The sequence below is a fragment of the Podarcis erhardii genome (assembly GCF_964252035.2).
Source record: "Podarcis erhardii genome assembly, chromosome: 6".
In the NCBI taxonomy this organism is placed as follows: domain Eukaryota; kingdom Metazoa; phylum Chordata; class Lepidosauria; order Squamata; family Lacertidae; genus Podarcis; species Podarcis erhardii.
In genome coordinates this window covers 13,398,259-13,422,640 of record NC_138510.1, presented here as the reverse complement: position 1 = coordinate 13,422,640, position 24,382 = coordinate 13,398,259, and the positions used below count along the sequence as shown (strand labels likewise).

The window sequence follows — 24,382 nt, the reverse complement described above, 5'->3', positions numbered from 1 at the left end:
ATTTTAAAAGAAAGTTTCAACCCCCCCCCCCCATGATAGCAGGGATAGGCTTGAAATTCTGTAGGTAGTCCCTGAAGAAAGCACAGGAGCTTGGCTGTTCAGGGTGATTTCAGGTGGTCATGGGAAGGGTTTAACATGCTTCCTAGGGACGTGGGTGGGACTGTGGTCTAAACTACTGAGCCTCTTGGGCTTGCTGATCGGACGGTCGGCGGTACGAATTCCCGCAACGGAGTGAGCTCCCATTGCTCTGTCCCAGCTCCTGCCAACCTCGCAGTTCGAAAGCACACCAGTGCAAGTAGATAAATAGGTACTGCTGCAGTGGGAAGGTAAACAGCGTTTCCATGCACTCTGGCACTCGTCACAGTCCTTTGTGCACCAGTAGTGGTTTAGTCATGCTGGCCACATGACCCGGGAAACTGTCTGTGGACAAACACCGGCTCCCTTGGCCTGAAAGTTGCCATTGACTGGACTTAACTGTCCAGGGGCCCTTTACCTTTAACCTTACATGCCCTGTGTAGTTCTGAGTTCCTCCTACAGACTGGGAGAAACTGAATAAATTAAGCAAAAAAACCATTGATAATGTAAATATTTGCTTGCTACAGAATACAGGCTTCCTTCCTACAGATTTTTTTCTTTTTCTTCCTTCAAAGTTTATCGCAGAGCCATCAAGGCCCTGGTTATGAGAGTTTAAGGCTGAATGCATGCACTGTTTGGCAGGAAAAATATCACCTCATGGTGGCTTTTTCCAGTCACCCCCCTCTGGTTAAGGCATGGGGAGTATGGGGGGGCAGAATGGGGGAATCCACACTTATACACCTTCTGTAGTGGAACCCCAGTGTAAGTGGTTCCCACAAGGGAGCTGCAGAAAGGACGTGGTTAGTCAGGGGCACCATGGATTCAAAAAGGTTGAGAACCACTGTTTTTATGGGTACTGATTTCCCCCCTCAAATTCGGGGGCCGTTGCCCAGGAATGCAAATGAAGGCCTTCACAGGTATCATGAAAAAAAACAACCAAAAAAATCACTTTAAATATATACCAGTTATAATTTATCTTTCTGGCTTAGATTTCTGTTCTTTTAGAAATGCTGTATCTCTCACTAGCCCTTTGATTAAAAGAAAGGGCAGATACTTAAATAAATAATAAGCGAGTAACCTTGTGGTCAGAAATAGCATTTTACTGCAAAAAGTGTTTGTGGGGAGTGAGGACGAAGAAAGTCACGATGCTCAGTAAGGCTTAAAGGCCAAGGATTAAGGATTCAGTTGCAAAACAAGAAAAAACACACGAATTAAAACTTCTGTATTTTAGGATTATTTAAAAGTGATTTTGAAAACCTCATATTAACACAGGAGAACTCATAGCTTATTTAGTAGCTAGACCTAATGATTGGTTTATAATGACAGTGACTCATTGCAGAACCAGTGAGTTGGCCAGAAATATTGACAGCCCTGAGGAATGCAACCACATATGGTCTAAAATACGGAGGTGGGGGTTTTGCCCCCTCCCTCAATATCCCTGCTGCTTGTTATCCCTTTTCAACAGAGCTGAAAACGGGCCTTAATAAGCGTTGCTAGGCCTTGCCTAGCTGAAAGGAAACAAAGGTTAGGAATTCTTACAAGCAGTTACTGGAGTAGTCAAGCTGTTATTATGCGGCTCCACAGCAAGCTATGAGCCAAAATGAGCTTTTCCTGCTTGCATTTAGCTCCTCGTTGAACTTCTCTCAGCAAGACTTGTGGTTCCATCCAGCTGTGTGTCTTTTCCTTGTTCTTTCCGTTAGGAAATGCAGAGGCCACACTGTCAGGATGGGGGAAGGCTAGTGGGATCCACTCTGGTTTGAGTCGTCCCCCCCCCCCATAGTACACAAATATTGTAGAATTCTTTCCCCAAAAACCATCCTGGAAGGATGCTAAGGATGCTAGAGGAATTATTTATGTCCTGGCATTGCAAAACTACCTTTAGCACAGTAGTCTTATCTTTGATCTCAAATGCCTTGGCTCCCGAACAAATCAGCTCCCGAATGTTCGAAACCCGGAAGTGAGTGTTCTGGTTTTTGAACGTTATCTTGGAACCTGAATGTCTGACACAGGTTGCATGGCTTCCAATTGGCTGTAGGAGCAGCCAATTAGAAGCCACACCTTTGGTTTCCAAACGTTTTGGAAGTTGAACGGGCTTCCAGAACAGATTCTGTTTGACTTCCAAGGTACGACTGTACTATTGTTCTAGAAAAAAGAGGTGCCGGAACTCACCATGAATGCCCACTTGAGAGGTGCCAAAATTGAGTCCGGCGAGTTCCAGCTGAAAAAAAAGCCCGGCTTTAGCATAAACATTACCTTGCTTGATAAGATCAGAATTCCATCTAGCCTGGCAGTCTGTCTCAACTGTCCAGAATCATGGACATCTAGGGAAGCTGAATGTTGGAAGGTTCAGGATAGACCAAAAAAGTATTTCTTCAAAGTGTACACAGCTTAACTACAGAATTCATTCCTACAGGGAGAAATGATAGCCACCAGTTTGGATGGCTTGAATGGAGGGTTGGACAAATTCATAGAAGGATGGAGCTAGTTACTAACCATGGTGCCTCAACTGTTGGAGACAGAATACTTCTGAATACCAGTTGTTGGGCAACAACTACAGGAGGGGAGAATGTTCTTGCACTTGGTTCCTTCTTGCAGGTTTTCCATAGGCATCTGGTAGTCCCCTGGACTAGATGGGCTGCTGGCCTGATCCAGCAAAGCTTTTCTTATGTTTTAGAAACCTACTTATGGAGCGAAATGAGGTTATTTGTCCCCAGTTTGTCTCCAACATCAGACATTCAGCTCTGAGCAACACCCGGTCCCCTCCAACAGAGTATGGTCTGCTGGACATCATCTACAGTGGGAAACTATGATGCAAATGCCATTTTGGACTTCCTACAATTCTCTGACGTAGCATCATTCCATAGTATCACAGGATCCAAACCTTTCTTGCTATGTCTTTTGCTCCAGGGTTGTGGGGAGAGTTGGACTAGGGAACTTGCCCAAGTCTTTGAGTCATGATTCAAAGCATGTGAGATGCTGAGAGGAGAGATGGGGACTTTCTGTGAAGGCAGAAGCCACTTTACACTGTGTGTCTGTGCGATCCTATAAGCTAGTGTGGTGTAGTCGACAGAGGGCTGGATCTGAAGACTTTGGAATCCCCATTCCACCATGAGGTCATTGGTTGACTTCAGAATTATCCCCCATGTCCATTTGCCCTAAAGAACTTGGAAGAAGGGTGGGATACAAAAGTTAAGAATGAGTAAGGCAGTCTGATCAATGGGAGGTGGGAAGGGCGAGAAAGAGAGACACTGCGTTTAACCTCTCACTTGCTGTGTCATCCTTCAAGTGTGACACCCTTCACCCATTCATGCAGGCTTCTTGTGTTCTTCATTTCCACGCTCTGTCTGCTCTGATGTTCCATGTTGACCATGCTCACCCCACACCACCCCTTTTTGCAGTGTTAGAGAAGAAGACAACCACAAGGCAAGGTCGGGACGAACTTATTAAGAAAGGCCTGCTGGAAATTATGGAACAAGGCAAGTGAAAACAATCTTTGTATTTTTATTCCCCCCACTCCTTGCCATAGGAAACTGGAAGGGATCTCACTGTTTAAAACAAACAAACAAATCAATTATTTTAGATAGGTACTTTAGCACTCAGGGAGAACAATGAAGGGGGTCTAGACTAATGACCCTCCTCCTGTGCTTTCCTTCTGTCTATAGTGAAAGCATATGTATAGATTTTATAAGTGATTTTCAGCTTGGAAGACATTTTGCCATGTTAACATTACATCAAAATAACAACAACACCACATTTTTCCCCTGTAAAACCCACATGCAACACACATACATGCTGAGAAACCATCCTCCAATTTCTGCGAAGTTTTCTGAAGTCCCTCCAGATGTTATATCTCTTAAAACACCCGCAGCCCACCTTTCCTTCCAGGTGCACAAAGTGATGTACATGGTCCTTCCCCTACCCATTTTATCCTCACAACACCCTTGTGACGCACGTTAGGCTGAGAGGAAGCGATGCACCCAAGGTCACTCACTGAACCTCATGGCTGGGTGAAGATTCGAAGCCTGGTTTCCCAAGTCTTAGTCCAACACTCTAACCACTACACCACCCTGATTCTGACTCCCATCAGCTGTAGCTAACATGGCCAATGGCCTTAGATGATGGAAGATGTTGTCCAGCAACATCTGGAGCGCCACAGGTTCCCCATCCGTGCCTTACTCTAATGGTTAACCCATTTCTGGTTCAATATTTAAAACAAATGGAGGCGAGGAAGCTCGTGCATCATTTTTTAGCCAATAATTTCTGTACCTCTGCTCTGTCATTGGCATGGCTTGCATGGTTACACCATTGACTCCATCACACATTTGCCTTCTCCTCTGTTCCACTTTCCTCTTCTCTTCCAAACATCTCTGGAGAAGAGAAGAGCAAGAACTGGGGTGTTGTTTTTTGTTTCATTCTCGTCTTTGCCATGGTCCTATGTTGCCAAAGAAAGCTTCGAGTGAGCAAATTTACAACGCAACACCCTTTGTCTAGGCAGGAGAGTTTGAATAATGGGATGCCAAGAGCAATCTAGCGTGATCCATGTTCTTCCTTCCCAACACGATGGATGCCTTGAGTCTCGGGGGGTTTACTTTACAGTTTTAGTAACACATGCTGTTTATTAACCTCTGTTTAAAATTCACCCACAATGTCTTTTTAAAGAACTGTCCATAAGCCTGTTCCTAGGTACGCGGCAGTTACATCCTCATCTTTTGCAATTAAGCACTGTTTTAATGCAAGGGTTTGCGGTTGTCAGATCTGCATTATTACGCTCAGCAAAGTGCATTAAATCTTGGAAGGTGCTGGAGCTTCTGTTGCACCAGAGGAATGCCAGTTACTAAAAGTGGAATCATAGAATTGTAGAGCTGGAAGGGACCTCGAGGGTCATCTAATCCAACCCCCTGCAATGCAGGAATCTCAACTAAATCACACATGGCTGATGGCATGCTGTTCCACTTGCTTTTCTGCTTCTGATTGGCTCCTGTGGTTTTACTTGGGTGGGGGCGCAGAGGTCAGTGGCACACTAGGATTGAAGAGTGCTGCCTTGCTCTCTTGTAGTACCACAAGCCCACTGTAAAATGCATTACTGTTACATTATCTTATTGCACCAAAAACACAAAATCCTACCACCTGAGACCATACGTAGTATATGACAACTTCCAGTTGTGTTTGCAGGAATTTCTGAGATGATCTGTGCAAAGTGTTTCAAGCACTTTAAAGTATGACATAAATGAAGATATGATTATAGCCTTAAAATGCAAAATTGGAGGTAACTGCACTGAAGAATGAACAATAATGATCAGATCTGTAGGTTTCCTTAACAGACACCCAAAAGGGGTCTCAATAAACTGAACAATTTTGTTGCGGAGTTGCGATCAGCTCCTGCAAATTTATAGCGTGTAGGATCAGGCATCCAGTGAAGAGCTGAGAATACAAAAAGCTTCAGATATCATTACATAAACATTACAGTCTTCTCAGCTTTGAAGCTGTTTAAATATATTTAAAAGTATATAGAAACATAGTTGATTAAAGGACATTGTGCTGAAGTATCAAAATGTTTGTGCCCAAATTGGATCCCCTTGGGGGTGTTTCTGATGCTTCCTTTTCCTCCTGGCTTCATGCACAAAAGTGACCAGATAATATCTAGAAATGCAGTAAAAAGTCAAGCTTCGGAGAGATTTTGGGTGACATTTTTTTTTTAGCTCTTAACTGAGTAATGCCCACAGCTAGAAGCAGTGGGAAGACAATGCAGGGATGGAACTTAACGGATGGGAGCCCAGAAGACCACTGAGACTCCTAACCCTTATCTGAGCATGCAAACCAGGATGCTGTATATTATCAGAGGTGAAAATACGGTTCCTATTTTTTATTTTTTTTAAAAAAAGAGGGTGTGAGGTTGGAAGGAGGGAAGCTAAGAGTGGGAAGAAGGAATGAAGAATGGGCTGTTCTATTGTAATAATGTGAAAACCCTAATAAATTATAAGTTGGGAGAGAGAGAGAGAGAGAGAGAGAGAGAGAGAGAGAGAGATGCATCTAATCCAATGTGAAGCACCTGAAGTCCAACTGCAGAGAGTTTAGCATGTCTTAGGAAATGCTGTGTATCAGGGGCGGTGTTGGCGGAAACAGAGCGAAGCAACCATCTTCAGGCAGCACTATGATGTGGGGCATATAGAGGAAGAGAGGAATTATCATCTCCATGTGGGTTGGATGGAAAGTAGAGAAACTCTGGTATCAAAATGTATTGGGTTGGCTCTGGAAGGGAGAGCACTATACTTTGAGTTCCAGGAGCTAAACTAGAACACAGTCCCATCAACCAGAGATCCTTTACTAGGCTCAGGGGGATCTCCAGAATCCAACTAGCCCTTCTTGTGCATCTCCTCCCTGTCCCTGTCCACCGTAATGAATCCCCACCCCTCTTTGTCCATCACTTTTTCTCTCAGTGGATGCTTTGTTTGAAGAATAAGCTACTTGCAAGTTCCGCCTCTGTCATTTTTGCTTGTTCTTTCTGTGTGGCTCCTGTGTCCTCTCCTTCACCTCTCCTTGAATTTCCACATCTTGCCATGTCCAAGGACCTATTTCCCCTTCGCTTACTTGACCTGTAGTTCAGGAGTGGCTAGCTAGCTTTTTTTTGGCTGCATTCTTTGTTTGGCTGCATTATTTGTTTGAATAATCCATAATGGGCATGGTCCAAACAGTTGAGGCCACTCCACACTAACTCTCTCATGGAGGGGTATCCCTGGCTGCTAGCCACAATATGAGTTGATGCGAACTGCGGGTGGAGGACATGTTATTGCATTCAGCTTCTGCTTGTGGGCTTCCTATAGACATCTGGTTGGCCACTGTGAGAAAAAGGATGTTGGACTAGATGGGCCGATGGGAGACACAGAGGCATACCAACAAACGAACGTGTTTGCATTAGGGGATGTTCTGAAGTAGAGGACCTTATGCATTATATCTTGCACTGCCCCTTATATTATGAAGCAAGAGAAAGATTTTTAGCACCTATAATGACAAGGTCCCCTGGCCAGAACCCCTCTGACATGCTTTTATATCTCCTCGCAGACACAGATAAGTATGTGACCTGGCATGTAGCACCCTTTGCAACTGCTGCTAGGAAAATTAGAGCAAATTATATAGCCAAGGTAGCCACCAACCGTAAAGGAGATGAATTTATTTGACCCTATCTACATCAAGCTATATTTATCCTTATCACCAAACTCTGAATATAATTGCACACTGTATTAATTAACATCATTTTTTTAATATATTAGTGGCCATGCGATAATTTTAGCTTATAAATTTTATTGTTTAATGTCTTAATTTGTATATTAAGGTACTTTTATAGCTCTGTTTAGAGTAGGTAATGTCTTGATAACATAAATGTTTTAAGTTTTTTTGTAGCAATCCAGCATATTTTCTTTTAATTGTTGAAGGATTCTGTGTACATTGCGGCAGCCTTTGGCTATGTGCAATAAAACTGACTCTGCTGATGTGCCTGCATGGCCTCCAGCTCTCTCTTCGTAAGCCAGGAGGGTACACTGCGCTGCGCATCTTCACTCACTTCTCCTGCTTGCACCTGACACCACACATACTGCCAACAGTGACTAGCAATAGCTGTCTGAGGTTTCAGGCAGGGGTATTCCCTAGCCATACCTGGAGATGCCAGGGCCTGAATCTGAGGCCTTCTGCATGCAGAGCAGATACTGTATTCCAGTGGCGTAGCGTGGGGGGTGCAGGGGGGCCCGGCTGCACTGGGCGCAACATCTGGGGGTTAGGGTTAGGGGACGCAAATCCATGGGTTAGGGGGCGCAAATCCATAGGTTAGGGGGCGCAAATTACTTGCCTTGCCCTGGGTGCTGACAACCCATGCTACGCCACTGCTGTATTCTGAGCTACAGCTCTGCTCACCTCCTGCACCACCAGCCCTGCTCGCCTTCAAAACCCATGCCACTGCTTTCCTTGTAAATACCACAGGACCACTTTTCTCATATGGCTCCTCAGAATACAAAGTAAACGTTGATGGGGATTCCTCCCCTCCCCTCATTTCTGCAGCTTGTCTCTGCTACAAAAGTGTAGGGTGTCACCCAAACGACCAGATTTTATGGTGCACAAGAAAGGAAAGACAAAAGACACGGGCATCAAACAATGCGGGTGGCAGTTAATATGCCAATGACTATGTATGGGCTGGCTTCACAATGAGTTGAAACGTAGGCAAAAAACTCCCTTCTCTCCCTCCTCGCAGCGTATCATAGCAACTGTGCTGCTGCAAAGGCTATTTTAAGAACAGTAACTTTTCTCCGAACGTGATTACGAGGCAGAGTGGGCGAGCTCAGCCTATAAAAATGTTGCACTGGGAGCTCTGCAGCATGCAGACTAGGTTTCCCCATGTCCTCAGATTGCAAGCAGTGTGAAATGCTGGGTCTGAGTGCCCTTGATGAAATGGGGGGGGGGGAGAGTTGAGCTCCATAGAAACTCCTTTCAATCACCGATCCAGAAACCTGTAATGAAATAGTAACAAGGATAAGCTGGTCTTGTCATCAGCTTCTGATGAAGGGTGTCTCAAATGGAGGGATGTGAATTCTCTGGCCAGAGATCATTCCAGGTTCCTCACCCATGTTCCTCTTCCAGTAATTGCTTTGGTTTGGATTATAGTGCTGAGCCTATTATTTCTGAGGCAGGGAGGTTGAAGGAAGACCAGTCTCAGTAAGGAAAACATGGCAACGCTCTGGCTTGGAGCAGAAAATAATGAAGGATTCTCAACCCTCAGTATATTGTTTACACTGGCCTAATAGATTCCACCACCCCATCTTCTGAATTATTTGGGATCCTATCATGTCAGATCAACACACAGCAAAGGTGATTTTTTAAAATGTGACTCCCATGTAAGCTTGCGCATAGGAAACACAGGTATTGAAAACAGAAGTATATATATTTCCTTCTGGCTTCTGAAAATTGATCCAGGCTGGGTTTATTTTTTCCTTTTTAAAAGAAAAATCAAATTGTGTACACATTTTATGTAATTTAAATTACCGTATACATAGGAAAATGTCAGTGGCTGATTTGAATGAATACTATAGACCTGCTCTCACATTAAAACAGCATATATCCTCATAGGTTGTTTTTTCTCTCCATGGCTTCACATTTTACAGTTTTTGGAGGGAACACTCTTCTCTGAGTTTGCAATACATGTGGCATGTCTGACAATCACATACAGTGAGGGTTTTTTTTAAAAAAAAACACAGTTTCCAGAGAAATGGCCTCCATTGGTCTCTTGTAGCAAAACAACAAAGGGTCTTGTGACACTTTAAAGACCAATACATTTAGCATAGCATAATCATTTTAGGAGTACAACCCATTTTATCAGAGGCATTGAATGAGGTCATCAGCTGTCAGGTAGCATCTGGGGATGTCACTCCTTGCATCTGTGGTCAACAAAAACTTATGCCATAATAAATTTGTTAGTCTTTCAGGTGCCACAGGACTCTTTGTGTGGGAGTTTGGTTTGTGTATACTCAATGTACATATGCTGGAAAGGTGTGCCTGATAGCTACATTCTAACATATGCACAGAGAAGGCAAATCTTACTTGTTTCATGTGTTGTATGCTAATACCTACCCAAGTTTGCCTTTCGTGAATACATTTTGTAACACATGCTGCAGCCTGCATCGTGTTGTATTTTCAGACTTAGGGAACTGTCCCTGGTGCTGATTTCTCATTTGCTTTTTAAGAAATTCCCTAATCGCCCATATGGTTCCGTATACTGTAATCATATGAACCATGTTGATAGTAAACTAATAAAAAGCAAGCAAAAAATAAATAAATCCCATGGAGTTGGGTTAAATACTTTGGGAGAGTAGGGATATATCTACATGCACTAATAAGGGAAAGCATACAGCCTTGAGCTATTTTGATTTGCTCTGTCCTTGCACCTCCCTTATCGGGCGCTTCAACTTCTTTGTGATCAAAAGCATCCTATGGTCTCCTCTAGTGGTCTGTAATGGAAAGAAAGAAATTCAACTTCCATTACGCAGCTTACTTCACTCCAGCTGCCATGAAAGAGGCAAGAGGCAAGCAGAGCTTAAGTAGTTGCTTTAAAACGTACAAGAAATGCATTCAACAAGGCCATTCTCATTCCTAAGATGAGGAAATATCTTATAAACTCAATTAATTTCAACCTAGCAAAATGCCCATCAAATGCCATTAAATCAGGTAGGGTATGCAGGGAGAGCTTGCATGCTGCAAGGAAGCCAGGGAGATACAGTGTACTTCTGTATGCTCTGCACACACAAAGTTCATTCCTCCCCCAGTCCTTGCCAGTGAGAAATGGGCCACTTATGTTCAGGGATACATTTCATCTGTACCACAATTACGCCTCCAAATGATGTGGGTTTTGTTCTCACAATATATGCAAGAAAGTAAACTGGTAAATCTGTTTGAGAGCTGGTCCTGCCATGTGGATTAGACAAATTCATGAAAGGTAAGGTTATCAATAGGGACACGGGTGGCGCTGTGGGTTAAACCACAGAGCCTAGGACTTGCCGATCAGAAGGTCAGCGGTTCGAATCCCTGTGACGGGGTGAGTTCCCATTGCTCGGTCCCTGCTCCTGCCCACCTAGCAGTTTGAAAGCATGTCAAAGTGCAAGTAGATAAATAGGTACTGCTCCGGCGGGAAGGTAAACAGTGTTTCCTGTGCTGCTCTGGTTCACCAGAAGTGGCTTAGTCATGCTGGCCACATGACCCAGAAGCTGTACGCCGGCTCCCTCGGCCAATAAAGCGAGATGAGCACCGCAACCCCAGAGTCGGCCACGACTGGACCTAATGGTCAGGGGTCCCTTTACCCTTTACCTTTAAGGTTATCAATGGCTGCTGGCCACAAGAGCTATGTTCTATGTCCACTGTCAGAGGAAGTATGCCTCTGAATGCCTGTTGCAAGTAGGGTCACAAGTAGGGTGAGTGCTATTGCACTTAGGTCTTGCTTGTGGGCTTCCCATAGTCATCTGGCTGCCCGTCATGAGAACATGATACTGAACTGCATGGGCCTTTGGTCTGATCCATCAGGGTTTGTTGTTATGTTCTTACATCAGGATGAAATAACATGCTTTAGGCAGAACCATGTGGAGGAGAAAGATAGATGAAGACAGGACTTGGTGACTGAATGGTCAGCACATTGGCCCTAGCCTAGCACTATTTAGAATCCACTTAAGGCAGGAAAATCATGTCTTGGGCCTTCAAAGTTTCGGGCCTATGCTTAAAGCCTGTTTCTGTGCTTGGTGACCCCAGGTAATGAGAATTAAGTCTGTTCCTAACTGCATAGTCCAATCTCACTATCTGTATAGCATAACCGTGAGCTCTACTAGCATGCGAAGAAATACCGGAATGTCTGTCTATCATCTCCCTGTCATTATCCCCTCCCTCCAAACATTGCACCTCCACCACACATGGATAAGCGTTTGTATCTCATGTAGAACACCACCAGCACTTATTTAAGGACATCGTGTATATATCTAGTCTGCATGCTTCCACGGCACTCCATCCCATAGTACTACTATGGAGGCAGTGCACTGCATCATTTATTGGTTTGTTTTGAGCACCTGCATACAGCATCCTTAAAACAGGGGTTCCCAGGCTGGTTTTCTGAGAACCATCCAATGAGGCCCTCCTTTAACTCAGAACCGTAGCATGGGAAGTGGGCGTCAGAAAATCCTTAATGGTTTAACTAATGAGAGAATGTCATGGTGTCCTAGATTCTGAAAGCAAAGCAGCAACTGGTGCCACCAGAGCAATGCTGAGTGACCCTTCATCCCCCACATGCCAGGCACTTACCTCAGAAGAGACGCGGCAGGAACATATATCAGCCACAACCAATGCCACCTCACTTGGCGAGGAGCTGCATTCGGAAGAGCTGAGAGAAGATTCAGGTATTGGCTTTGCAATGGTACTGGCCTTCTTTCCATTCCGCTGAGCTGCAATTGCGTCACTTTGATGCCACAGTAGGATGTAGTGTTGGGCTGGCCCTATTCTTCTTCCCGAGACCAGAAGCTCTCAACCATTTTACTGAGAGCAACTATGAACAAGACTGTATGTAACTGAAGGTAGCATGTTGTCCAGCTCAGGCCCTCTCTGTACTACATGTTAAAAGCAGTATCATACTACATGGCTTTCCCCAAGGAATGATGAGAAGTGTAGTTTGTTAAGGGTGCTCTGAGTTGTAAGAAGACCCCCTAGTCCCCTCAGATTCTTTGATTCCCAAAGTTCCCCATGAAGAGGGATTGAATGTTAAACCACTCTGGGACTTGTAGCTCTGTGAGGGGAATAGGGGTCTTCTAACAATTCTCAGCACCCTATTGTTCTCAGGGGAAATCATGGCCATTCATGGTGCTGCTTTAAATATAGAGTGCAGATGGGACCTCAGTTTAGTTATAACAGATTTTCCCATGGATCAGGGATGCTAAACCTGTACCTCTGACCATGCTGGCTGGAACTGATGGAGTCCAATAACATCTGGAAAGCCACAGCTTCTCCACCTCTGAATTAGATGTGCCACTATTTCATTCTCTTATAATTTTCTGTTTTTGGAGTTAGGGCTACCCACTGGAGCCTCCTTTAAATTGTTCCAATTCACGGCATTCACACAACGATTAAGCCTCATATGATGGTCTCAGGAGTGTCTTTTCCCAGTTGCAGCTAGTAAGCCAGCTGTGGCCATTTTCAGAGAGGCCTGATTATTCCAGTGTGCTCCATGTGCATGTTCCATATACCTTTGCACTAGGTCTGGAAGCTCTAGCTGGTGTGAAATGCTGTAGCTAGACTGTTGATGAAGACAGACTGGTGCCAGCACATAGCACCAATGCTCAAAAGCTTGCCCTGGCAGCCCATATATAACCAGGACAGATTCAAGATTCTAGCATTAATTTACAATTTGGGTTCCAGATCCTTTGTTAGAATTCCTGCTCCATGATTGCAGTCATGGGATTGTTGTCTGTCACATGACGGTATATGTTTTGACTCCACAAAGTGGGAAGTGACGGAGACAGTATGTTTGTGTTATTGTGTTCCGTGAAGTGGGACTATTGTCCTTTGTTCTTTCTCTTTGCTGTCTGATGCTAGAGAGAGAGGGAGCCATGTTGCAGTGCTCCATGTGTTTTTATATGTTAATAAAGTAGATTAGCCAAAATACTGAGTTGCTGAGGTCTGTTACGCATGTTGCGAAGACTGTGCAGATCCCTAAATGCGCTGGTGTCTGTTGGCATCAGTCATTGTGATGTTCGGGCAGAAGAAAGCTTTTGAAGCTCCCAAACGATTGACCAGGAGGGAGGGAACATGCCAGTTGGGCATGTGTCTCTGCCAGGGTCCTACTCGAGTGTAGCTGAACTCCTAACAAGCTTAACGACCATCTGATCTCTTATATCCCAACCCAATCACTGAGATCTTTGCAGGAGTCTCTGTTGGTGACTCAGCTGCATGGCTTGTAGCTATTAGAAGCCATGCATTCAGTGTAGTGGGCTGAAGCCTGTGGAACTCCCTCCCAATTTTGATTAGACAGACACTTTCCTTGTGGAACTTCGGGTGCGTAACTAAGAATTTCTTGATCCAGTAGGCATTTTAAGGGAGTGTTTGATGTTATGATAATTTTTATTTGCCCCATGTTCTGTGGATGGTTTTTATGTATACTGCTTAGTAACTGAGCAGTATAGAAATGTCTCTAATAAGTAAATAAAGCAGGCTTTGGTAACCCAGTAAGGTGGAACAGCTCAGCTCCAGTGAAAGAGTGCAAGTAGCAGAAGATATAATTTATTTTAGGCATATTTATTGGCATGAAGAAAGCCACACGATCGATTCTACTAACTGTTTACTACAGGGAAACAACTTCCATGTGAAGTGATTTAACATGTTGGTTATAATGCATAAAAGTATTCTCAGAGATATGAAAAAGACTGTTTATAACCACTTAAAGGCAAAAGGAAACAAATCAGGGTTAACAAATATCTTTTATCTTCCTCAGTGCTGGGTTGTTGTCATTTATAGAATTTGTTTTATTTACTTCCATCATTTCTAGACCACCCGTGGGCCAAAGCCCCCTGGGCATTTTGCAAAAATCAATAAAAACACAAATACAATGCAATTTATAAAATGATCTCTGCAGAAACACCACAAAAACATAGAACTGACATAAAACATGAAGAAAAGCAATGTAGAAACAGAGTAGCATAATATCTAGAAGCCAACCTAAAATAAACCAAAGAGAAGGCAATTTATGCTGAAATCTAAACGCACTAAAACATACTGAAATTAAATGACCTGGGAAACAAAGAAGTCTCAACCTGGTGCCAAGGGGATCATAATTTAGGCACCAGGTGAGCATTTCGGGGGGAGGGCATTTCACTGTCAGGGCGCCCCCACCGAGAAGGCCTATTTATATGCTACTTTGGGGTCCTAAATGCAGCTCACAAGACAATGAAAGCCAGCCTAAATTCAATGAAACCAAGAGCAGAATAAAACAGTCGAAGCGTTGTCAATGGGGGAGACCAAACCAAACTGAAAGCCAGGAAAAAGGAGAAACCCTTATTAGCTCACCTAAAGCTTGAAAGGAAGGGAGCCAGCAGGTAGCCATGCCACCTAACAAGATGGGTGTTTGAGGTCTTCTGAGATCCCTTCCCCCTCCAGTTTAATCAGAAACACCCAGGACTTTGGTTTGAAGCAAAAGGCCCCAACCAAGCATCAGGTGCAGGGTTGCTTCAGGCATGGCCAACCTGGCTGCTGGACAGAGCGAGGTGGCTGACTCAGATGACAGATGCTGAAAGGTGAGGAACAGGCTAAACTGTGGGTGCCATGCCACATTCCTGTTGCCCCTAAGCTACCCTGCAGCTGTCCTTATATGCAGTGGGGGACACTGTCCTATCAATCATGTTAAAAAGGATTGTGGTCAGGCCATCTGTTGGAATGGTAGCAGGAGGTCCCACCTTGTCCTTTGCCACAAGCAGGAGAATGAATTGGGCTGGTCTGAGACAAGTCCTGAAGAGGATTTGGCTCCGCAGACAGAAGAATTGTTCACCCAGCTGAGCCTGAAATGGATGCCTCTGTAGGAAGCATCGTTGTTTCGTAGGAATTCCTGAGCACAGCATCCGCAGTCGGTCAGAGTGGAGGAGATTTTGCAGCACACTGGAGGCAGGCAAAGAGGATGGTAAAGCAGAAATAGCTGCACAGGTTTTCCTTACGAAAGAGCAGCTTACTTCCTTGATGGAGCAAGTGGATCAGACAGTAGGGATCTGTCATTGCAGAAGCAATGGAGAGAAATGAAATGAAAGCAGGAGGAGCTCCAGAATAAAAATAATTGAGCTACAGAACAGCTTATGCAGGAACAACCCACATTTGGGGTGGAGGAGGATAGAGGATATGGAATAGGTAGAGGAGACTAATCTTGGAAAGGTTTTAAAATAATGGCTACTGGAAAACTACTGGAAAACTACAGCCATACAAAAGCCAGAGGCTTCTATACGCACTCATGTGTCACGTATCTCCATCCTCTTACTAGGCAAGTGAAAGGCTCTATCACAAGTTCAGGGTCCTATTCCAGCTAGTCCAAAGCACTCAAGGAAAGGCCTGCAGAGGACTCCAAGGGCTCCCATCCATGCTTTACAGAGACTTTAAAATAGACAGCGAAGTTTCACTCTATCGCCAAGTCTCTGGAAGGCTGATTTAACTTTCCCTGCAATTGCAAACTCTGATAAGCCTGGACTCCTGCTTAATGCAGAGCTTTCTAATGGCATTCAATCACACTTCCAGACCTTTGCACCAATCCTGCAAAGATCTGCAGGGCAGCCAGTGCGCCCAAGATTGTTGAGGGTGCGCTTGCATGCACATCCCATCCCTGGTTTGACCCTTTGTGCTTTCAGTTGAATGCTGAGTTGTGTAACTAGTTTTATAAGATGAGGATGCTCTCAGTGAGTGCTGATGGAGAGAGAGAGATTGACACTTCATCAAGCCATTACTTATTCCCTCAAAGACTGGAGAAGTTTCTCCACTTACACCTAGCTCTATTTCCCTGCAGCTGCATACCTATATTTGGTAGTCCACCAGAGCTGTTTGAGTTTTGTTTTTAATTTCATCAATCAGTCCATTGCCCACCCCCAGCTTGCATTTACTGTACTTCTTTACATGTATCTTTAATAAAACTCTGTAGTTGAATTAGTGGAAATAGTTACATGGGGGGTTGACTAGATGACCCTCAGGGTCCCTTCCAACTCTACAATTCTATAATTTCTGGCTTTCAATTCTGAGTGGGACTTAAGAGAGTGAGAGAGAATTGGCACATTTAGGGATGGACTAAATGGGCACATTTAGGGATGGATTTTGTTCAATCCACTTTTTTTAAAAAAGGAAGTTCAGTTAATTAACACCTCTCAGATGGATCTGAGAGGATTGGAAAATAATTACCCTTCAGATTCTGCAGTTCTCTTTATTTTGTGGTGTAGTTCTCCACTTTAAAATGTATAGAAAATACCAAAATAATAGAATCAGGATTGTTGAGTTGGAAGGCATCCTAATGGTCATCTTGTTCAATGCCCTGCAGTGCAGGAAGCAGAATGTATATGAATTGTGGATTTTTCAGCATACCTTGAGATAGTATGATTTCCAATACCTATTTTATGATAACCTACATATTTAAAAGGGATGCGGGTGGTGCTGTGGTCTAAACCACTGAGCCTCTTGGGCTACCGATCAGAAGGTTGGTGGTTCGAATCCCCACAACGGGGTGAGCTCCTGTTGCTCGGTCCCTGCTCCTGCCAACCTAGCAGTTCGAAAGCACACAGTGCAAGTAGATAAATAGGTACCACCCTGGTGGGAAGGTAAACTGTGTTTCTGTGCGCTGCTTTGGTTTTGGTGTTCCGTTGCTCCAGAAGTGGCTTAGTCATGCTGGACAAACGCCGGCTCCCTCAGCCTGTAAAGTGAGATGAGCACCGCAACCCCAGAGTCGTCTGCGACTGGACTTAACTGCCAGGGTTCCTTTACCTTTACCCTTTTACATATTTAAATGAGAAATTTCATAATTTAATACAGAAGCGGAACAGAGCAGACTTATGAAGGAACACAAATGAAACTGATATGGAAAAGACTGGCCCATTCATCCCTAATGCTGCCCTACCATGCAGGAGATCTGAGAGAACACAGTGCTAGGCATTGTGGACAGGAAGGGGCCATGGGCAGTGCCAGTTGAATGGTACATTCAGCTGAAGGAAGTGAAGATGGAGAAATAAATATTGGGGTACATGGGACTTAAGGGATACCGTGACAGAGGGTTTCATAAGGCAAAGGTGCTTATGATGGATCTAGGACTAGATTTGAAGCCAGTGTAGAGAATTAAGGGTCTGATTTAAAGCCAGCTGCCCAGTCAGTAGAGCATGAGTCTCTTAATCTCTGGGTCTTGGGTTTAAGCCCCATGTTGGACAAAGTATTTCTTCATCGCAGGGGTAGATAACCCTTGTTGTCCCTTCCAACTCTACGATTCTATGAGTGGCAAGAAAGGTGAACGGCAACAGAGTTCTGAATAGAGGTGAGATAAAAAATTCCTGGTGATACTGGTTATCATCAAAACAGGGAAGTGTTCTTTCAAAGGCTTTGGCCACCAAAATGCAGTGCTTCTTTTGGATTCAGACAGGCAATGAAGATCACCCAAGCTGCTCTGTTTTATATACAGGATGTGGAAAATAAAGAACAAAGCCAGAACAGGTGGCCTCTTATGAAGCCTCTTATGAAGAGATTCCTTTCCCCTCTTGGGCAGACGATGGGTCAAACTCTTCCTAGGCTATCTCAGTGCAAACCTTGCTGTCAACGCCATGAGATGATGTCCGTTGTTTCTTGCATTGTTCTTTATTTCCCTCACCCTGTAAATAAAGCCTGCTAAAGAGCAACTTTGATGGCCCCCATTGCTTAAAGAACCACTGCCTTAGGCAACTGGGACCTTTGGCATAACAGGAAAGGCAATTAATTGCTCAGCTGGAGCAAGCCCTGTTACAATTGGATGTGCTGTTTGGCATATTTGTCTGTAATGCAGACTTTAAAGAATTTATGCAGAGAGCTGTACATTGCACAAAGCCAGGGCATTCTCCCTTCAGAAATAATGCATATGTTTCACAGCACGTTACCCCTAAAGGCAGATACATTATGATTAGGCATCAAATATTTATGTAGGAATGGGCATTCTGCATTGGGATATTGTAACAATGGTGATAGAAATGCACATTTTGCTTTCGGGGTGAGGCAGAGAAAATTTACAAGTATTCAGAAAGATTTGCATGAACAGCCAGTCGGAAAGGATTTTGAGAAACAGCGGCTTGCAAGTAGCTTTTACAGCACGTTGGTAATATTTTTCCCTTCAGAGAATACAATGAGCATTCCTTTAATTCAGTTTGCTCCCTCCTTCTGCTGCCCTCTACTGTCTGAACCAGCAGGCTTATGAATCTCTTTAATTCTGCATTCCTTGGTTTCATTTTATCATGCACTATTCAGCGCATTCCCATAGGTGCACTGCAAGTTACCCACCACCGAAATTGATGGGACTCATCAGCCACGACTATGTTGCCATTGAAATAAAGGGGACTAGGAAACAATGGCTTATATCCTAGGAAGAGCGTAAGTAGAACTCTGCTGGAATAGGCCAAAAGCCCATCTAGTGCAGCATTCTGTTCTCACAGTGGCCAATCAGGTGCCCATGGGAAGCCTACAAGCGGAATCTGAGTCACATGGTGCTTCCAGCACTTGCCATTCACAGCAGCTAATATTCAGATGCATTGTGCCCAGGGCCGGATTTAGGTTTGATGAGGCCCTAAGCTACTGAAGGTAATGGGGACATTTATATGCCCGGCTGTCCTTTGTCAACAAATTGTCAATGTTTTTTGTGTTGAATATATGCTATATGATAATTTATGGACCTAATAAGTATCGAAAACCATTTGCATATGTAGAATGTAGGCACCCTATATATAGAAATGAGCAAACCAGTGATATTTTAGGGAGCAGGCTAGCAGGCAGGGCCCATTACTTACATCATAGGAGCCTATACAACACAAAACACTGTTGCTGTATATAGGTTTTATTTTATTTGCTTTTTATCTTCTATTTTGGAAATGTACATCCAGGTTTTTTTCCTTTTATTTTTTGGGAGGGCCCCCAAGAGAGTGGGGCCCTAAGCTATAACTTGTTTAGCTTATATAGTGGTACCTCCGATTACATACGCTTCAGGTTACATACACTTCAGGTTACAGACTCCGCTAACCCAGAAATAGTGCTTCAGGTTAAGAACTTTGCTTCAGGATGAGAACAGAAATTGTGCTCCGGAGGCGCGGCAGCAGTGGGAGGCCCCATTAGCTAAAGTGGTGTTTCAGGTTAAGAACAGTTTCAGGTTAAGAACAGACCTCCAGAACGAATTAAGTACTTAACCCGAGGTACCACTGTACGTAAATCCAGCACTGATTGTGCCTCTCCAGCTGTGGTGATGCAACACAGCCATCACGACTAGCAGCCATTGACAGCTATGTTCTGCCTTCAATATTCTGTTTCTCTCAGTGAGACCAAGGCTGAATTCTCACACTCTTGAAGGATCCCCAACTGAACTCAGTAGGGCTTATTTCTGAGTGGGCATGACTATGATTGCACAGTTCCTTATGACTAATGTTAGCAGGATGGTAACCTTTATTGTGAAGTGTGTCGGAATTGTAACACTTGTAAAGATGAAGGTAGCTTTTTAAATCATTATATATGTCACCCCAGTAATAGCCTGTGTGGTAGGGTTATCGCTCCATTTTCCTGAAAGAAAATGAGTGTTAAGGGTGCTGAGAGTTGTTAGGCGACACGCCTCTCCACTCACAGAGCTACACTTTCCAGAAACTTTAACAAACTCATTATTCCCAGGATTCTTTGGGAGAAGCCATGGCTGTTAGAGTTGTATAATAGTGCTTTAAATATATGGTACAGATGTGGTCCAAGCTGCCCACACTAAGGGATCTGGCAGCTTTCTATCTATCAGGTGGAGCACAAGATTAGCTCTTTAATTTCCAAGTCAAGGAGGATTCTGTCCTGGTTAAATCAATCTATATTTCCCTCTTCTGAATGACATCTCCAGATGTCTAGGAAGCAAGAAACCAGAGAACAATCTGAGGGTTTTGGGATCAATGGCATTCGTGATAGGAATATATTCTGCACTTCTTCATTAAGTGGTATTGTAGGAAAGTCAAATCCTTCATTAGCACTAAGGGGTTGAGCTTTCTTATATCTCCCTTGGTCTGCTGTTTAAATCTGTGACCTTTAAAATACACTTTGAAACACTTCAGACATATATATAGAGAGAATCATTTTTTAATTCTATTTATTCAAACAAGCTCAAAACCTCAGTGCTTCATTATTAAAGGTGTGAGAGGTTTCCCTCTCCCACCCCCACCAATTTCAAAACAGTACCTTGCAATAAAATCAGTTTCAGCAACCCATAAAGGAGCATGCCAAAGAGAGCACTCAAAACTTCAGCAGCAAGAACATCTCCATCTAATACGACAAGGAACCATAAGCAAAAAGGCCCTCTCTCTTGTTTTGATTTTGGATTTGATATCCTGCTTTATCACTACCCTAAGGAATCTCAAAGTGGCTAACATTCTCCTTTCCCTTCCTCCCCCACAACAAACACTCTGTGAGGTGAGTGGGGCTGAGAGACTTCAGAGAAGTGTGACTAGCCCAAGGTCACCCAGCAGCTGCATGTGGAGGAGCGGGGAATCGAACCCAGTTCACCAGATTACGAGTCCACCACTCTTAAACACTATACCGCACCTTCTGAACTGAGGAGGGTCTCAGATGAAGATTGAAGGGTCTGGGCAGGTTCAGATTGGGAGAAACATTTCTAAAGATATTGGGGTCCTAAGCTGTAAAGGCCTTTATGAGTTTAAATCAGCCCAGAACCAGTGTCATTTTCAGCCTGTTGGCATCAGGTGGCCACAGTCTGCACTAGCTGCAGTTTCCAAACTGTCTTCAAGGGCAGTCCCAGGCGAAGTGCAGGGCAGGAATTTAATCTTGAGGTCACCAGAGCATAGATTACTGTAGCCTGGTTAGCCCTGCCAGAAAGGGTCGTAATGGGGCCACCAGCTAAGGCAGTGGAAGGCGTGCCATGGAGGCCACCTCAAACTACAAACTCACCTAGAACAGGTTGCACACAACGCAGCCAATCAGAAGAACCCACTAATAGCATAGAATCAGAGAATCAGAGAATTGCAGATGAACCAAAGTCCAACCCCCTGCAATGCAGGAATCTCAGCTAAAGCATCCATGACAGGTGGCCACCCAACCTCTGCTTAAAAACCTCCAAGGAAGGAGAGTCCACAACCTCCTGAGGGAGTCTGTTCCACTGTCAAACAGTAATGTCAGAAACTTCTTCCTGATGTTTAGCTGGAATCTCAGTCTTGTCTTGAACAAATTTCAGTTTATTGGCTCACATCCAATCCATAATCGCAACCAGCCACCAGTTCAGTATATAAAGCATTTCTGTACAGCAGCCTCCCCCAAAATGGTGCTTTCCCAGTGTTGTTGGACTACAACACCTATCATCCATGGCCATTGGCTATGATAGCTGGGGCTGATGGGAGCTGTAGTCTGAGGACATCCAGAGGGCACCAAGTTATGGAAGGCTGATGCGCTGTCAAAAAGGGACGTTATTTAGACCTTGTTACAGATAGGTAGCCGTGTTGGTCTGCCATAGTCAAAACAAAATAAAAAAATTCCTTCCAGTAGCACCTTAAAGACCAACTAAGTTAGTTCTTGGTATGAGCTTTCGTGTGCATGCACACTTCTTCAGATACACTGAAACAGAAGTCACCAGACCCTTCTATATAGTGAGAAGGTGGGGAGGGGTATTACTCAGAAGGGTGGTGGGATTGGGTGATTGGCAGATAGTCGTCAACAGGCTCATCACAGCTATCTGCCAATCACCCAATCCCACCACCCTTCTGAGTAATACCCCTCCCCACCTTCTCACTATATAGAAGGGTCTGGTGACTTCTGTTTCAGTGTATCTGAAGAAGTGTGCATGCACACGAAAGCTCATACCAAGAACTAACTTAGTTGGTCTTTAAGGTGCTATTGGAAGGAATTTTTTTTATGTTATTTAGACCTTGTGTATATTTTGCATGTGTGCATCTTTGTGTGTGTTGTAAAGAAAAGCCATTTGAGACTCTTGCTTTCCAACACAGTATGCAATTGTTTTCTTTCAGTCAGCCCAGCTGCTTGTCATTTTCAGCAGTCCTCTTGGCTTCCTAGCCATGACTGACCATGCCCATTGTTTACATGTGCAATGCAGCTCCTTGTATCCCTTGTCCTCCCTCTCGCCTGTCCCTCCCTGTGCACTGCCATCAGTTTTAATTTGATGTCCCACAAATCCTGCCACCTCTGATCCTGTCTCCTCAGCCAAGAAGACGCCAGCTTCCTCAGATGAACGTGAAAATGCCAGCCTGCCAGCCTCTGAAGAGAATCCACAAGCCTTACTTCTTTCAGAATCCACGGAATCACCCCAGAAGCAGATGGAAAGGAACTCAGCTCAGCTCCCCAGCCCTCCTCCATCACTTCCAGTTCCGCCACCTAAGACTGTCTCCAAAGTCTCGAAGATTGTACCAGGTGAGCCTCATTCAGGACTTGTCTTTAGGGCTAAAATAGAAATAAAGAAAGAACCTGAAAATGCAATTCATGTGCTCTAAAACTGAGATGAAACCCTTCCCTTAAAAGGCAGAACTCCAACATTATGAGGGGTATGCATTATGACGTCAGAACACAAGAGTAATTGTAGTAGCACTGCAGAGGTGTGGAAACGCCATGTTTGGCAGAAGCTTCATATCTTCCCAGATCAGTAGTTCTGCTCCCAAATTGTCCTGCAATCTGATATGTTGATATTCAGTGAAAAAGAATGGAGGCCTGAAGGTCTGGTGGTGATAGAGGAGAAAACTGCTCTTCTGATTCATGAGATGGAGACTCAGCCTGTATAAAAATGATAGGATTCCACCCAGCTCCTCCTTATAATTTGTAGGAGTGGTGAAAGTTCACATGTCATGGGATTCAGTGTTTGTTTTCCAACATTTAATAGGTAAGAAGCAATAATTTGTAGTATCTGACTCTTGGCAATGGTTGACATTTCATGTCTGATGCCTTCCAAGATCAAAACAATCAAGAGATACAGGAGGAAATCTTTTGCGTCGCCAGGTTTGAATTCACATGGGATATTCACAATGCAAAAGTGAATTTCAGTCCGAACTTAATCGTAAAGTCCCTGTTCACATCAAATATTTTTAAAATACATTAAAATTATTGACAAAATCCAGAAATTTTTGTTTTAAGTTTAACAAATATTAGTGAACTCGGGTGCTAGGTTTTATGACAACTGGATACCCAAAATAGGGCTAATGAGGAACAAGAGGGGGAGATCTTGTGGGAACCCCAACTTTTGCAGAAGTTAAATAAACAATCTTGGGGGGGGGAATGTACCTGAATCAGAGCTCATCAGTTCTATGATCATATTTCTTGCACATAAATAATGGTGGAGATGGTACTCTGCAACTCTGTTAATGCTGGTTTTTACTGGTTTCACTAAGGTTGATAGATGCTCAGCTGAAGCTGTTCATTCTCATTTGAATTTGAAGAACAGGAAGCATAAAGTAAAAGGGGGTGAATGAAGCCATTAGGGCTGGGCGATGTATTGTCCAAAACCATCCAAGTCCATATCATGATACTGGTTTCATAATTTTTGACCAGGGAATATATTGTGAATCATGATGTGTGTGTGCGCGCACGCTATGCAAAAATCACAATGTGGGAAAAACTGTGAAGCCAGCCAATGTCTCTGCATGTTGTTGTTTAGTCGTTTAGTTGTGTCCGACTCTTCGTGATCCCATGCCACGCACTCCTGTCTTCCACTGCCTCCCACAGTTTGGTCAAACTCATGCTGGTAGCTTTGAGAACACTGTCCAACCATCTCGTCCTCTGTCGTCCCCTTCTCCTTGTGCCCTCCATCTTTCCCAACATCAGGGTCTTTTCCAGGGAGTCTTCTCATGAGGTGGCCAAAGTATTGGAGCCTCAGCTTCACAATCTGTCCTTCCAGTGAGCACTCAGGGCCGATTTCCTTAAGAATGGAGAGATTTGATCTTCTTGCAATCCATGGGACTCTCAAGAGTTTCCTCTAGCACCATAATTCATAATTCTCTACATAGCTCTATTCTAATTTCAGCTCTATTCTAATTTCAGACATTGTGATATATTGCGATGTTGAAAACCAGATAACGCCCAGCCC

The 24,382-nt window shown here is 44.0% G+C and overlaps 1 protein-coding gene across 4 annotated transcripts in view; it reads left to right on the top strand.

The window, feature by feature from the left end:
- Positions 1–24,382, top strand: part of PHACTR3 (phosphatase and actin regulator 3) — a 222,278-nt gene that overhangs the window by 102,190 nt on the left and 95,706 nt on the right. The window contains exons 3-5 of one of the 4 annotated variants that reach the window (XM_081867770.1): positions 3,474–3,551; positions 11,817–11,990; positions 22,513–22,719. In XM_081867770.1, coding sequence (XP_081723896.1) covers positions 3,474–3,551; positions 11,817–11,990; positions 22,513–22,719 — 459 coding nt within the window. The remainder of the gene's footprint in view (positions 1–3,473; positions 3,552–11,816; positions 11,991–22,512; positions 22,720–24,382) is intronic. The other 3 variants (XM_081867771.1, XM_081867772.1, XM_081867773.1) reach the window with 3 other exon arrangements.